Source organism: Fomitiporia mediterranea, assembly GCF_000271605.1.
Source record: "Fomitiporia mediterranea MF3/22 unplaced genomic scaffold FOMMEscaffold_11, whole genome shotgun sequence".
Classification (NCBI taxonomy): domain Eukaryota; kingdom Fungi; phylum Basidiomycota; class Agaricomycetes; order Hymenochaetales; family Hymenochaetaceae; genus Fomitiporia; species Fomitiporia mediterranea.
The window spans coordinates 252,801-269,088 of NW_006760396.1; the positions used below are offsets into that span (position 1 = coordinate 252,801).

General features: G+C 41.4%; 5 protein-coding genes across 5 annotated transcripts; 2 read left to right on the forward strand and 3 right to left on the reverse strand.

Annotated features, from left to right (window-relative positions):
• Positions 1-4,404: 4,404 nt before the first annotated feature.
• FOMMEDRAFT_160036 (uncharacterized protein) lies at positions 4,405-5,308 on the reverse strand (the record flags this gene model as incomplete). The annotated part of the gene is made up of 4 exons (XM_007269925.1): positions 4,405-4,567; positions 4,619-4,781; positions 4,834-4,972; positions 5,024-5,308. 4 exons carry the CDS (start codon positions 5,306-5,308, stop codon positions 4,405-4,407), a joined length of 750 nt encoding a protein of 249 aa, XP_007269987.1.
• A 419-nt stretch (positions 5,309-5,727) lies between these two features.
• Positions 5,728-9,845, forward strand: FOMMEDRAFT_30933 (MFS general substrate transporter; the record flags this gene model as incomplete). Its single annotated transcript, XM_007269788.1, has 21 exons — positions 5,728-5,833; positions 6,028-6,154; positions 6,349-6,411; positions 6,459-6,468; positions 6,592-6,697; positions 6,813-6,875; positions 6,933-6,983; positions 7,148-7,168; positions 7,221-7,258; positions 7,304-7,329; positions 7,379-7,453; positions 7,503-7,708; positions 7,765-7,834; positions 7,892-7,931; positions 7,996-8,183; positions 8,330-8,425; positions 8,509-8,606; positions 8,677-8,910; positions 9,008-9,025; positions 9,469-9,578; positions 9,750-9,845. The coding sequence occupies 21 exons, from the start codon at positions 5,728-5,730 to the stop codon at positions 9,843-9,845; spliced, it is 1,842 nt and encodes a 613-aa protein (XP_007269850.1).
• Positions 9,799-11,647, forward strand: FOMMEDRAFT_22754 (uncharacterized protein). Its single transcript, XM_007269750.1, has 5 exons — positions 9,799-10,022; positions 10,075-10,373; positions 10,443-10,495; positions 10,581-11,316; positions 11,370-11,647. Exons 4-5 carry the CDS (start codon positions 11,035-11,037, stop codon positions 11,487-11,489), a joined length of 402 nt encoding a protein of 133 aa, XP_007269812.1. The 5' UTR covers positions 9,799-10,022; positions 10,075-10,373; positions 10,443-10,495; positions 10,581-11,034; the 3' UTR covers positions 11,490-11,647.
• Positions 11,648-11,715: 68 nt separating this feature from the next.
• Positions 11,716-13,179, reverse strand: FOMMEDRAFT_112684 (uncharacterized protein; the record flags this gene model as incomplete). The annotated part of the gene is made up of 6 exons (XM_007269926.1): positions 12,941-13,179; positions 12,612-12,864; positions 12,515-12,551; positions 12,386-12,464; positions 12,020-12,333; positions 11,716-11,967 (listed from the first exon to the last, which is right to left on the reverse strand). Exons 1-6 carry the CDS (start codon positions 13,020-13,022, stop codon positions 11,716-11,718), a joined length of 1,017 nt encoding a protein of 338 aa, XP_007269988.1. The 5' UTR covers positions 13,023-13,179.
• Positions 13,180-14,044: 865 nt separating this feature from the next.
• FOMMEDRAFT_148537 (uncharacterized protein) lies at positions 14,045-15,795 on the reverse strand. The gene is made up of 7 exons (XM_007269927.1): positions 15,539-15,795; positions 15,303-15,485; positions 14,989-15,241; positions 14,894-14,930; positions 14,716-14,794; positions 14,344-14,657; positions 14,045-14,288 (listed from the first exon to the last, which is right to left on the reverse strand). The coding sequence occupies exons 2-7, from the start codon at positions 15,382-15,384 to the stop codon at positions 14,094-14,096; spliced, it is 960 nt and encodes a 319-aa protein (XP_007269989.1). The 5' UTR covers positions 15,385-15,485; positions 15,539-15,795; the 3' UTR covers positions 14,045-14,093.
• Positions 15,796-16,288: the final 493 nt, after the last annotated feature.

A 16,288-nucleotide genomic window follows, 5' to 3' on the forward strand; every position in this document is an offset into this window, starting at 1 on the left:
TTAGTCAATTCTTACTCAAATTTGATTAATAAAGTATCTATCTGAAGGGGATTTTAAAAGTATGAATTTAGGTACTAATAGTACACATTTATGTTAAGGATTGAGTGAGATATTGTATTTTCTTTGTGTTTTTCAATTTTGTGACAAAAAAATCATGTGATCTTGCCATTCTAAGGAATTATGCAAGCAGCAGTAATACAACGGGGTGAGAAAATACACCAATCGCAGTTTGAGTGCTGTACAATCTCCGGAAAAACTATCGGAACAAACATCCATGATATTCACATATGTAGGCAGTGATTAATCAGATGGTCCTCTAACGGTTTCTCCATTTTGATATCAGATGCAGAAAGATCGGATATTCGGATATTTCTCATGAGACCTGTATGTGTATTGAGTGTTTCATAGGTGCACATGGTACAAGAGAATTTGTCCATTGTTCGCAACAATCGAAGACAGGGCATAAATATGAATGATGAGACGCTAGAAGAGTTTACATACAAGTACATCAGATAGTTAATAATGGAAACTAAAAGCTTTCTTTTCCTTCTTTTCTTTTTTTTAAAGAGAAAAGAGAAACTAAGAAAAAAATGTATAAAGAGATAGAGATAGAGACAAAGATGTAACTATATTATATATGTATAAATCAGTGAAAAGCATTGTTCTTGACAGTCAATGCAGATTCTGAGCAATCCAATCGGCCTTCGACATGTGTGTCTTCGTCGAAAGGCTATTGAAAACAAAAATACTGGTCAGTTACTTCCCAGTTTATGTTGCATGCCTACACACCGACAGATCAAGAAAATCACTCCTATGACTGTTGGCATTAATAGCAGTTCCGTTCTACAAAAATTGTTAGCAGATCATTAACAACTATAGCAGTTCTGTACCCTTTGTCTTAGTGGTCCATGCTCATTACTATTGGACTCAAACACGATTTCTTGTAATATGAATGATCCCGGATCATCATCTCTTGAGATACTTTCTCGCGAGTTCAGCCTGTGAATGGTTTACTAGTTGAGCAAATAATTTGCGTTATTTCAATGAATGTACTACACTTACACTGCAAGGAAAGAGTTAGTGTATACTTTGCCTGCTCTGTAAGGACATGTTACTATCTACAAGATATAGTCACATACGTTTACTTTTGGCAAAATAAAGGCCAATGTATATCAAATTATCTTTCATGGATGCAGCCTGTTAACAGATCTGTTAAGCCTGCTCAATATTAAGACAAGATATCTTACACATATAAGGACCACCAAATCAAAAATGCTACAAAGTCATGTAAGCTAATACTGTTACAAGAAGTTATATTGTGAGAAAACTCACATTGTTAACAATCCAGTATTAATAGCATAGAGAAGCAGTTTGTCAATTATAGTGTCGGTTCTACAAACATGTCAAGTGTTTTGATTATATTAACAAAACAATATGTATACCTTTCGAATCCAGTTTTGCTTTTTCTGAGAAACATGCTCAATGTAACTGTAATAATTATATCCGATGCTATTGAAAGCCCTAAGGTAACACAGATGATCCACTGTATACTATTCAGAGTAGATGAACAATAATAAAGTGAAACACATACTACATCTTTTTGGAATGCTGGAAATGTTACAGCAGTATATCTGAAGAAAGTCTACTAAGTGAGCACTGTAAAGAAGTGTTATTCACTTACGATGTAACAGTGCTTGCTGGGTTCCAGAACGCATTATCAGTAATTTTTCAGTAGGATATAACTAAAATACCTATTGCAAATCCTACACACTCAGTACAGTTAGTTTGTACACTGTATAACAAGCTATTAGTACTCCTACCTAATCTGACTACAGAAATTCCCATCTGAGGTCTAGTGATTAGAACTAGCACTTATAGCATAATAATAAAGGATATAATCTTACAATTATAGTAGTAACATATGTCTTGTGTAACACTATAAACAATACTATTAGCAAGTTTAGTATCATTAGAGATGGTCTGAAAGTTTGGCTTCACATAATTGGACCCTTCTAGAGAAGAAGCTAAAAGTTCGAAAATTTGAATACTTGTGAGGTTTTTCCAGATTGTAGACAGCTTACACGTGTGATATAGTTGTAATAACACCCTGTAATTAGACAAGTATTGGAATGTGTACTAAAGATATTAAACAGTCTACTTACAGTGAATGTCATTGTTAGCTATAATACTTATGTTAACAATTGTTTTAGGAATATTTTTTTGATTACACACTCGCAAAGACCTGTCATATCTACATCAAAAATACAGAACAAATTGTAAAATAGATGATAACATACCAAACACCAGATAATAATCGTTCAGGGGTGAAATAGTTTGAAACCATAAAAAAGTAGCTGTACTGAATTGTAAAATTAAAAGTTCTGGGAAAGAGACCAAATAACTCACCAGGTGTGCATGCACAAGATACTATGCACTGTCTCTAACACCCTTCATATTAAAGATCGGTGCATGATCAAAAGTAAAAAATGATGCAAGGACATACCACATTGCACCAACCTGTTACTGAGTAAGCTTTGAATTTATCTGGTTGAGATTTAGTACTTACTGTCAGTTTGAGTAGTCTACTATCCGATGGATACATTCTGTAGTAGCGGTATATCTGATGACTGACCAGTCCAAACAACCTTGAGATTCAATGATGAGCTGTGGTCAACAACTTTTGTCACAGCTAGAATGAGTACAACATACACAATTGCAATGTATGTGCCAAGCAGTAGAGCACCCAGAGTGTTGTCGCTCGAAGCAGCCTCTGTATCCTGACCGGACCTCCTTGAGACCCATGAGATGGAATTACTGACCATGGCCTATTCCTTTAGAGGGAACAAATGGGTAGAAACGAAGGGAGGGCACGTCAGATCTCTGCACAAAAGAAAATAACGAAAGTGAGTGTATTACTAAGAATATTCAGATGTTTCGACTCTTAGAAGCGGCAGATACAACACATCAGTGTGTATTGTATTGCCGGCCTATGTCTTACTCCGAGCCAATGCATCTATGTATCATAATCATGATGTAAGAAGCACAGTTCGGATCAATGTGAGAAAATTAAACAAACTTACAGCACTTAACCTCCATCTAGTTTGCATATTTAGGGTGTCAGGGGAAACTGCCTACCCACTCCTGAATGAGAGATAAGCACATCCCTGTCCTTGTATATAGTTAGCCAGCAAGCTACAAGAGCGGGACATGAGTGAGTTTAAAATAGCTTTCTAATTTGAACTGAACTTTCGGCATTCAACTGCCTGTAATCACAACTTGAGCCTGGATTTGAGACCCGAGTCTGTATATCATGCTAGTACAATCGGCTCGTTACGAAAGAAGCAACACTGCCAGTATTAACAGCACATGAGATAGTACTGCTAGGCTGTTGATGAACGTGAACGGCGCAGTAACAAACTAATCTAAACTCTATTATGACCGGTGGTATGAACAGACCGACTGGATACAATTTGATAATAGGATATGGTGTATGAATTGAGATGTGCATCAGACTAGAAGAATGCAGCACTACACGTGATTATTGTGTTTCAGATTGAACAACTGCAAATTTCTATATGCTACCTAACAGCCATGTAGTATAAATTGCCACCAGAGAAATTTAACAATCTGATGTAAATGATCTTAGTTTCACAATGATCACACACTTGTTCTCACAATCATATTCCTTCTTAATACACTGCTTCAAATTGACACAGTAGTACTAGAGTCTGGAACTAAAATCCTTCTGAGTTTTTCCGGAAATGTCTAGCTGCCTAAGGAATTTAAAAATTTCACTCGCTAGCAGTTTCATTACTTGTCAGTACTTTATTCGTTAGATTCCACTATAAAATACTTACCAACTGTTTTCGGAGCTTCTTGAATTGTCTAGTTAAGGTTTCTCCTGTAAGCACACAACTGAAGAATAAAAAAATATTTCTACACACTGCGTGGCCAGCATCCACGTCAAATGACGATGCCTGAGGAGGTTGTACTCTTGTCTGTGCCCTAGAGTGTTCAGACCTTGAAAAGACATGAGCTTGATATATATTATAACAACTTATATGTCTTACATTATCCACGAGTGATTTGCATAAATGAAATGTACATGTATCGGCAAGGAAGGCAGGCAGAACCAAACTGCTTCAAACATATAACGGTTCAGCACGAGTTGCTACAGGAACAGGCGTATTAACAATTGTATAAGACAAAATATACATGAATGACTGACTGCTTCAGTTGAACGTTTTGTCTTCAGAGAGACCTGCCCTCTACTGTTCACAAATGTTCCAAATTTCATGTATGAGTCTACTACTTGAGAATCCCACCCAGAATATGCAGGATTCTTCTTCATGTATCTTAGTAAGTCTTCTCTACAGAGACGTAATCAGATTATCATAAATATTTTCACTTCTGCACTAACCTTGACGAGAATTCCTCTGGTTGTCGAGCAGTGCCTGCACTAACCATTGCATATGCTTTCGGTATATTCTTCTCTGGATTCACAAGAAATGGTTCAATAACTATTAGTGACTTAAGTGCCTTCGGCATTTGTAAGCCTGCATGTACGCTTTGAAAAGCGAGTGAGTGACACAAAGTACTAGTAAAAAAACAGGCTCACAATGAGCTGCCTCCAATGGAATGTCCGATACCAACAACGTTAGGCCTATCTGATATTCCATGCCTTGGAAGATGGGTAGGAAGGATAACTGATGGGTCCCATGCCTTGGGCATCCTTCTTCGGAGAAATTCGACCAGGTCTACAGGGTAGTTCATTGGATCCACTGAAAATAATATTATAATTCTGCTTATCCAATGAAAACAATTGTACATCACCTTCTAATAGGCCATTGCCATTAAGTAGTGCAGAATCGCCATGATGGACAGGCTCAAAGGACCAGATTTCTGAAATTAGCCTGCTGGTATTTGATTGCTTGTCCAGAAGAAGAAGGTGGGCCAACAGTGGCTCCCATATCTAAACTATTGTCAAGAATGCGCCTACCCACCAAGAATGTCTGTAACTTACTTCCTTATGCGATCCGAGAGAATGTGCAAGGACAAGCGTTATCCCGCCTTCAACAGGGGTACGGAGACCTTCAGCCCTTGGAACATAGCGATTCACAACAGCCACAAGAGCTGTGGGGACAACATTAACTGTGCCATCCTCCTCTTTGCTGTTAGCATCATTTTTGTTGCTTCGCCGTGCGTATGATGCAAAATAATGCTGAGTAACTCGCCAATATCCTTCATCATTTCTTGGGGACGGGTTCCAGCTCGGAATCAGGCCTAACTCGTCTTCGACACAGTGCATGTGGGGCTAGTAAGGGAACAACTTTGGGTCGAAATCGCGGATAGTAGCTGAAGATCACGGATAATTGGCAAGTGCCGCCGCAAGTCACCGAGACTAATAACCCAGAGTGTAGTATTATGCCGACTTCCACCTATAGTACGTGTATAGAAAGAAGGACAGACATACAATCGTGCAACCAATAATAAGAAGGTTGATGTATAGTTCCATTAATAATATCAAATAGAAGTGTTTGGGGGCTGCCAAGGTAAGAATAGTATGACCGGCCTTTCACATTTGCCGACCACACTTTATCAAATTTTCAACACATAAGTGTATTGCACATCTCCACCACATGCTTGTCAATATGAGGGGGAAATACATGTATATAAAATAAAGTATTTCTCTGTGCTTATGTTCTACAAACGTAAACTGTAGATACTATGTTTATATTTAATATCTGTGTATTTTGGTATCAGCAACATGAAAGGTCGTACTACAAGGCAAAAACTAAAATGGTGACGGAGTTGCGGCAGCCCCGGACAACACGTAAGTTCATTAGAAGCCATACATGTGGAGCAAGCGGGGTGATTGCTTCGGCTCGTGTATACAAACAATGGAAAAGGAAGTACCCACTCAGTTGTCATTCTTACTGTCACAGCTGTACAGAATAGTGTTGATCAATATGAGGACACTGACTTCTGTTGCAACGATGATCAATACTAATCCTTAAGTCCATCTAGTGTCTCTGATGGAGATGGAAATGTTTTCTTTGATCCTATTGAGAGTAATACCTTCTGGTGTTATCCGCCTTACAAACATTTCACCGGGCTTAAAGGCGCCAGTTAATAAATCGTATCTGTGTGAAAAGTTCGTGCCGCCTTATATGCTAAACTTGGCTTCATCGGCTTAACCTCTCTTCACTCTCACGCAACTCACTCAGTCTCGCCCCAATTGTATGCCACAGCCCTCCCTCGCCCTTACTCTCGCCCTTACCCTCACCTTCCTTTCAGTTTTTGTCATTCCTCCCTCTTTTTACACCAATCCTTGCAAACAACTCACAGGATGGTTCAAACTCCTGACATCGTTACCTTTTCCAAAAATGATCCAGATGATAGTAAGAATTGGTCAGTTCGCAGGAAACGGCTAGTTGTCCTCCTCATATGCATCTTAGCATTTGCTGCGTATGTTCTCGTTTCGAAAAGAGAGACCAACAACTTAACATTTGTTCAGAGTTTTCGGATCCTCCTTCTATGTGAATGATGCTCTAGTCATGTATTCCTACCAATTGTTCACTTGTATTTTAGGCAGCAGCAGAATTACAGATCATAGCACGCTACAGTGTCAATGCAGATACTGCTAGCTCAGGTCTGACAGTGTATGTATTAGGATTCTCGTTAGGGCCACTGTTTTGTGAGTTGGAACATCAAATATGTGCCGGATATAAGAACTGACCCAAATGTTGAAATAGGGGGTACATATCTATTGCTTGTTAAAGCTCTTGGTTGCTAACACAGTTGTTGCATAGGCCCTCTCAGTGAAATGTATGGAAGAACATTGCCATACCGCTTGTCATGGCCAATGCTAGTTGGTATGCAACCATATATTATTTCCATCTAAGTTTATTACTGATTCCTTCTCTACATAGTGACTTGTGCTATGAGTGCCTGGATTGACAACATTGTTGTCATAATAGTCTGTGAGTAACAAGGTAGATTGTAGAGTTCTATATTCTCTGACTGTTATTGCTTGAAAAAGTCCGCTTTTTGGCTGGATGTGCTGCTGCCTGTGCTCTTAACAAGTCAGTTCTGATTTGATTCAACAAAATAAAAAATACACTAATTGTTTAATGTATTCTGTCAGTGGTGGTGGTATTATGTCTGAGTAAGTTGGTTCCCTCTCTGAAAGAAATGTACTATAAGTGTTACTTTCTTAGTATGTACAACATTGTTGACATGCAAGGTCAAGCAAGAGGTAAGCCATTCACTCTTAGTTGCTTATATGAGAAATGCTTAACAGTTGACGTTCAAAGCTATTGCACTCTAGTATGCTTTTTGCATGTGCAAAATCATTATAAATCTAATTACTGTATAGTGCTGCTGCTATATCTGCCGGGCCCTGCATTGCACTTCCGATTGGTTTCTTTGTATCAGCAAATGCACCATCTGAGTATGTAAAAGCAATCCAACCTGCATTCTTTGTTAATTATCATCCTTAGGTTGTGGGTACTCCGTGTCTACTTTTTCTTTGTCCTGTCCCTTCTCCCAGTAGTGTGGCTACTACCAGAAACGCACGGACCTACTGTACTAGCATGGAGATCTAAGAAACTTCGCAAGGAGGGGATGCTGAATGCTTGTGCAGCACATGAGCTGAAGCACGAGTCAAAGAAACAAGTCTTTATAACTAATATTGGCCGTCCAGCAGGTAAATACTTTCTCGAGTGCTATGAACTTAATTCTTCTAACAACTGGTGGTTGAAGCAATGTTTCTTCGTGAGCCAATCGTCCAGGGTGCAGCAATATGGACCTCCTTGGCATATGGTATAGTTTAGTAAGTATTCATTACTATTGATTTCTTGTCCACACATCTTACCTTCCCTTCATATAGCTTCTTCTTCGAGGCATATCCTGTTGTGTTTTTTGAACACGTAAGATATCTCCTTGCAAGGTCTGCCATGGCAGAAATAGACTGTATACTTATTGAATCTGTAGCACAACTTCCCTTTACAACTAACTGGTCTTCCTTTCCTTGCTATGGTTGTTGGTTTTCAGCTTGCTGCACTGCCGTACCGCTATCTTGTACGCATATTTTCAAACATTCGCGTCCCCAGCTTTATCCAGCCAGGAAATCAATCGCCAGACAGTCCTGAGTCAGCTCTAAAGTTGGCAGTCTTTGGATGGTATGTATTAACTTTATTGTATCTATAATATCTTAACAAGATGGATTGTTATAGTTCACTCATGCCTATAGCCATGTTCTGGTTTGCTTGGTAGCATATTTTTGCCCACCTGATTCGGATATTCAAGTTCTCATATGTTTATATAGGTCAAGTGGTAGTGAAACACATTGGATTGTACCAACTTTAGCTGGCACTCTTTATGCATTCTCTACACTCATTATTTTCTATACATTCCTAACCTAGTAAGTTCTTTCATTTTATTGTTTAACTCACTGATAGCTTCTGTTACTAGTTCATCACAAACATATACAATTTATGCATCTAGTGCAAGTGCTTGCAACACATTCTGGAGATCCTTAATTGGCTCCATATTTCCTGTAGCATCTCATTCAATCATCTCACGCCTCGGAACAAAGTGGGGAGGTATGTACCCAGTTTATAAATGTTACATTTGCAAATCATCACTTATACTAACTTTATTCTTAATGTAAAGTATCATTGTTTGGATTTCTCTCTCTTGGCCTCTTGCCTATCCCAATCATTTTCCTACGCTATGGTGAAATCTTTCGCAAGAATTCACATTATGGCCATGAGGCCAATACAATTGTTGCCAAAATGCGAGCTGTAGCAGCACAGGCTAAAAGGGATACACAGTTGGCAACCTCAAACGCATCTGTGTCATCTCAGAGAAAGTCTACGGATGCAATCATAGAATTGACCGAGCACCGTGCTGCTGTTTAAATAGTTACATGGTTCTCAGTTACTAGCTGATAGCTGAAAATTTTTGCTGTAGTGCTAGATACTTATATATATATTAATTTAAGGTATAACACAGAGAAGTAGTAAGTTCTATCTGTCAAAAGATGTTGTCTGTAACAGCACTTCTGCTATGAGTTCGGGATAGTCACATCTGATCACAAACAACCTGCAGTTTAGCTACAAGACAAGATATTCATGATTGCATAGCTTAGGTTAGGAATTGGCACTGTAATCTTTTTTCTGATCCTAGGCAACACCAACAATCAAGCTGGCACTTGCATCACTGTTACCCATGTAGGACTACTGAATTGGTGCTTTAGCGTTCGGCAATAAGTATGCCTGTCTGATAGGTCGATCACAACTTGATTTGAAACATAATTAGAGGCGAAAATGAGGACCAAGTTGAAATCAGACAATGAACTGCGCTTTTCAAATAATTTCAGTCAAGGCATTCTGGCAACAGAAGCGTCAGATGCTAATGCTTCTGAATTAGAAACTTAATGATGCCTACCTTGCCTCTACATAGACCAAGTCAACGATGTCGACAAGGCGGGTAAGAAATGGTATGCGAACCGAAACATGTGGTCTGGACGTTCAATAACTAGTGCACACCAAATTGGACATCTTCTCATCGAGGTAAGTTGTGATCGCAGATAAATGGTTGTCGGTTTAATGCTGTTAATACCTCGGACGGCAGCTCGGAGGAACTGCAGATTGTCATCATGAATTCTGAGTGCCAAATGCACCACAATCATCTTAGCACAAAAGTTCCACTTCAACTATTGGTTGATTCATTGCTTCTATTAGTTCCTTGGACTGAAAGAACTTGAACCTAGCAGCCTGGCGGTTATTGGTAAAGTAGAGCAGCTTATCATTTACTCCCACAGAGCTCTGTCATGCTAAACCTAAACGAAGTCTAAAATCTTGCAAATGTGCCGAAGTACACGTTTCAAATAATCGATACTTCATTCAGGATGTGGTCAAGTTGCTATGCCCAACAGTAAATTCTGATAACTCATGAAGATGTGAAAATAATTTCTTCGTCTCTTCCGTCGGATTCTTTGCCACCTCTTGGTGAGCCTGTACTAGTAACATTAGTTCGGGCTTTTTCGAATACATTGGCATCACTTTCCTCAAGAGATTCCCACCCAACAAGCATTACAAGTCGATTCTCCCTCTCTGGATTAAACCCCCAAGTTGACAGCGTCACAGTCTTCGTATCCTGGTTCGCAAGAGTGTCAAGGTAAGGTGCGATCTCGTCCTTTGTCCTTCCTTCTCTAAGCGTGAAGTAGACGACTTCACAGACTGGAGCGGTTAATGCTGCGGTCGGATCAACAGGAAATTGGATACGGTCTACTTCGATTTTATCCCTAAGTGATGAGTCGAGCTCTGAACGTGAAGTCAAGGTTTGAGACCCGTGCGCTCCGAAGACTTGTTCCCAAATCAAATCAGACTAATCAGGCCGCGTCTCTTGAAGCATGATGGATTCAAACACCGCACCGGAAATTGCGTATCCGCGAGTAGGGTCCTCAATTTGGACGCCATGATAGGATCTTGTAGCGATAACATTTTATGATGGTGTTTCGACATCAGCTTTTACACCGCCAATGATAGCAATAAAACGCAGCAATTGCTTACCTTGCATCTGTGCTATTGACAGTACCAGATAAGGAACACTGATTCGCATGATAGTCATCCGGAGCCGAAAACAAGACAATTTCTACCAAGTGAGCCGGCATCGCAGTAAAAGGCCTGTGATATCTACAAGATGCAGCACTGCTTTTATATAGCGCGGAACTCTGTGCCACCACGCCTTAAGCTTCTGCTGTATTAGATTGCACCCCAAAGATAAACAAGCGACACAGCGCTTCGAGAATCTGAAGCATATACGGTTGGTGGAGAGAGTTATGATGTGCTGCCGCCAATGAACCTAGATTGGAGGAGAAACCGTTGGAAGACGTATGTTCTTTAACTTCTGATGTATGCCTTAATCGGGATGCGCGACGTGTAATGAGAACGAGATCTCGAGGAATAAAGTTTCTTATTATACACCTTACCAATCCTTCGCCTACCACCTACCACTCCTCACACCATGTCCGATAAGCCCACATACATTTACAAGCTCGTTCCATACACTGCACCCGTTCCCGACGAGCTCCCAGAGCGACTCCCGGTCAGCGATATCGACCAGAATTCGGGCTTCATCCACTTGTCTACTGCACCACAAGTCCCGAACACACTCAAGTTTTTTTTTGGCAACGATCCAAAGGTCTACATTCTCCGCCTCAGTTACGAGCCATTGGAGAAAAATATCCGCTGGGAGGATCCAAAAGCGGAGGTGTGTGGCCCACGGGGCGGTGAGGGCATGTTTCCCGTAAGTGATCGCATGTGAATCAGTTTATTGCTGGTTAATGACCTGGCCTGTAGCATCTGTACAATGGATTGAAACTCGGAAAAGACGAGATCGAGAGTGTGCAGACATGGGAGAAGGGAGACGGAGGATGGGACGAAGCGTTGAAGAAAGCAGAGTCCTGGCTTGTTTACTGATTACTAAGCACAACGGACATGTATTCATGTTATCATTAACCCAGTCCACTACAATCGGCCACTATGTCAATGTAACTTTTGAGAGCCTCGGCATAAATAACTAGTCAAGCAATATAATCATAACAGTGTAGACACAAGAAATGTAATTAAATTTACACAAAGGCATAAATATCTCTTGCAATTACGAACCGCATAAAACAACTTAGAGTTAGATGCATATGACCGATTACACCTGAGCCAGTGCCTGGTCTGACGCTTCAGCCGAGGACAGTTGTTTCTCATCCAGATTTTTCTTCTCTGCCACAGTAGCTATCGCATCAGAAGATTCTGACGATGAGTGCATGTTGGGGAGGGTAGCATGGTGAACGGAGTGTGAAGCAAACGCTAATGTGGTTGGTTCTGAGGTCCTGGTGGTGATGCGGTCCGAGTAAGCACGATTATGCGCTACTCGTAAAATAATGAAGAGTTGCGCGATGCCCTACGGAGAAGCGATAAGTATCTTGGAAACGAACCATTGACGACGACGGTACCTGGACGTGGCTTATAGATAAGAAAACAAGATTTGACACATTCGAATGGACGGAGAAGGCTACAATATAAATAACTCCTAACGCCGAATACATGGCTGCGGATTCAACTACCATCGCCGCTATAGACACGTACGTTTCGGCGTGTTCGGCTCCAAGTGTCTCGCGTACTTGGTTGCGAACCGCGACGAGGCGGGCGACGACAAGGATGGTATATATAATGTTCGTGCCTACAGCTATGCAGAGGTATGCAAGCTGAACTTTGATGTTATAGAACACGGCGCCTATGGATTCGGTCAAGACAAGGATAGACATGGCTGTTGAACTTAGTAAAATGACTGCGACCTCTATTGATAACAATCCACCTACCAACGGAGGCAAGGAATAGCGCACTCATCGGAAGAACAATGTACGGCTTCCATCTCCAGATTACAAAGCATCTGTATAACTGCATCCAGTTAAATATTAAGAATCTATATTGGATGAGAAATAACTGACCAAGAGAATTTCCATGACCCATTCCATAATATAGTAGCTAGTAATTTTCAATAATATCAACACGCTATACAGGCACGGTCCTGCATGAGCCTCTTACCTTGCGAGCGCCATCCTATTGATCCAATAGTCCAGTTCGAGATCAATCAAAGCATCAGGTCCTCCGGGAGCATTGCGTAGATCGACCCATATCATTTGTGTATACTTCACATTTCCGGCAAATCCAATGGTAGCAAGTACGAATGTAATTGCAACATAAGACAGCAACGCAATCTTCTTCTTCTTATCATCGTTACCCCTGGACTTGTGGAGGATAGCGCTGGTCGCTTGAATAGTAAGTAAAGCGTAGAAGCCTACGAATGGAATGTATAGATAAAGTGAATTTGCGTTTAGATCAAATAATGAAATATTTGTAAATGCGATGCGCACCATACGAGACAGCTCCGAGAATCATTCCATCCAACCTCGACCTTTCCAACCATAAGTCAGTAGCAGGCTGAGCACTAGACATCCTGTCGTAGCAATTGTTCGGACCCAGCACTTATGGGATGATTCTGGCATGTAACAGCCGAGGACTGTTTATGTACAAGAGTTTGACACTTCCACGCCTTCTCTGGCGTTCTGTTAAATCGTGCAAGCCAGTATATGGGACATCTATCAACATCTCTACAAGATGTTGATGTTCTCGCCATGTTTCAAGCAGAGATAGCAATCATAGCATGCGTGAAAATACGTTATTGGTAGAATATCAAATGAATCAAGTCGACTAGAATGCTGTACTCTTCGACCGCCGAAGGTACAAACCTAGAGAAGGATGCATGTTTCCTTCCTTCCGCTTCCGATAGCTGGGCGTCCCTGACAGTCGACTCGAAGCGAGCCTTAATTGGGTGACGAATGGACACGCTGCAAGGCGTAGACGCTTCGCGTTGCATCACACCTAAGCGAATTGACTGGGACGGAATGAACGGGGTGCGCGGTTAGACGCGGCATGACGTCTTTTGTACGTGTAACTATAAGGAGAGTTTGGAACTCTTCAAATCCGCGGATCTGCGGATCTGCTATTAGTATTTCAACATCACTGTACGGATGAACCTAGGAGAAAGGGATTCCTCAATTAACCGTTCAATTGAAGGAAGGGAGGAAAGTCGCATTCCGCCATCTGCAACTGCAACAGAGAAACCATGTTCCATTTTTGTCAGCGTCAGGTGGTTGCCCAGCTAAATTTACGACCGTCAGGATTTTGCTATTGTCAAAGCACCAAGCTTCCATGCCATGTAAACTGTCCAGCGGAGCCATAAGCCTCTTACCAAACTTCGGCAGCGTAATGGCAGCTATTTGACCAAGCTTTAGTTACAAAGATTCTATCAAAACTCTAGCCGAACAATGCCTGTAAAGAAAGTGAACCCGGACGACTTGAATACCTACACAGAAGTGAGAATTTGCGGAATGCATTATTATCATTACAACCCTGGACAGCTTATTTGGACGACTATTTATAACTTGATAAATGACTTTAGAGAGATTATTATATTCGGCTCCGAGTCTGCTCCTGAAAGACCACTGGCGAGAAGTTCTACATTCGTCATACTTCTTGTGTTGTTGATGTTGCCTGCTCATCTGATGAAACTGGCAGTGCCTGGAGACCAGTGAGGGCAGTTGGATATAAGGACCGTGAAGCAAAAGCAATGGATGTCGGTCTCGAAGGATTACTGGCGATGCTGCTTGGAAAGGCGCGATTACGAGCAACACGCAAAATTATTAGAAGTTGTGCGATTCCCTTGAATATTCAGTCGTGAGAGACCAAAACGACACTACCTCACTGTAAGACTCACCTGCACATGACTGATAGACAGAAATACGAGATTCGACACATCGGAATGTGCGGAGAAGGCCACAATGTATATCACGCCCACCGTGGAATACATTGCTGCGGATTCAACGAACATCGCTGCGAGTGAAACGTACAGCCTAGCATGATCTGCTCCAATTACATCTCGCACGTTGTTCCGAATGTAGATGAGGCGGCCTACGACAAGAATCGTATAGATGATGTTCATTCCTACCGCTATGCAGAGGTAGGCGAGTTGCACGGAAATATTATAAAATACGGCTCCTTCGGATTCGGTCAAAACAAGGATGGCCATTGCTAACACGTAGACTTGGAGTCAATAAGTATATCCCCTAATAGGTTATATTCTGCTAACCGACGGATGCCAGGAAGAGCGTAGTCATTAATAACAATATGTACACGTTCCAGCCCCAGATCACGAAGCAACGATGCAACTGGCACAAGATTTAGTCGTGCTATTGCGTGAGGGGAAGGGGGAGGGGGAGGGAGAGGGGGAGGGAGAGGGGGAGGGAGAGGGGGGGTAGAATTCTGACCAAGAGTATTTCCATGAACCATTCCATGACATAGTAGCTGTTAAAAGATGGATGTCTCAGAGTGACTTCAAGTAAATTCAAATCGTGGAAATTACCTGGCGAGTGCCATTCTGTTAATCCAATAGTCCATCTCAAGATTAATCAACGATGTCGTTCCTCCAGGAGAATCGCGTAAATCAATCCATATCATCTCCGTGTACTTCACGTTCCCAGAGAAGCCGATAGTTGCGAGGACGAATGTAACCGCGATATAAAAAAGAAAAACCTTCCTCATGTGAGTGTTTTCAGCATAGCGTTTATTTCGGAGGAGTGCACTGCTTGTTTGAATGGTTAGAATGGCGTAGCATCCTAGCGGTGTAAAAGCAAGCACATAAATAATTGGAGGATGCAATGGTTCAGATATTCTCACCGTACGAAACAGCCCCAAGAATCATTCCAGCTAACCTTGTTCTTTCCAGCCGCACATCCTTGGTCGGCTCGGCTTGGGACATTGTGTGAAAGGACCAGTTTATTCGTGCGGTACAGTCTCCATGGTTCGAGCTCTACACTGCTTTTATAGCGGTGGACTTGTGTCTTCGCACAAATGGAACTGCTAGGATAATTATACATTAATTGCGAACTAGTCTGGACAAAGACGATACACACCGACAGCAGTAGCAGTGAGAAGGCAAGGAGCTTCCATAGAGAAACATAAACTACCAGTTAGACGTTGAGACCATCGGACGTGTTTGGCTATCGAAGCTTATCCAGCCCGAGAATGACGGCATTCTCTGGTTTTTCTTTATTAACAGGATGGAGTTAGTCGCATTTGTGGCAAGATCGTCGTACAATCCGAAGGCAACAAACGCGTATTTTCTGCCGGCAAGTTCAGTACCGCTTGCTAGGAAGAACGTAACTCATCCGTCGAAAGCCTGGTATTCGACCGATAAAACAAGGCATAACTTAAATATAGCTGTTGGCACATTTCGGTTCCCACGAATAAAAGTTCTCACAGATGCTTCCGAAATCCTCCGCACTGTTTCAGGTTCTTCACCCAGGTCCCGCAGAGACTACTTTGTTCGAACTTTCTTGTAACGTGCTCATTATCAATGAATGAACTGCGGGGAAAGGCTGAAAATAATCTCATTTATATCACGAACGATCTAGCCATAATCTGTATCAGTGTAAGAAGATGCCATCGCCAATCCTCATTCCATTCACATGTGATGAATATTCGTTATATGACTCTTTCGATTGAGCCGTAGATATAGAATAGAGCTCTGTGCATCTTCCCGGAAATATCGGAAAAGCAACATTTGCTGCCATAGTTTCATCTAAAACCCTATTTATTGTTCGCGTTCATTTTCTATCCGACTGCATGACCTACCTTGTATTAATACATCACTATCCATGCAT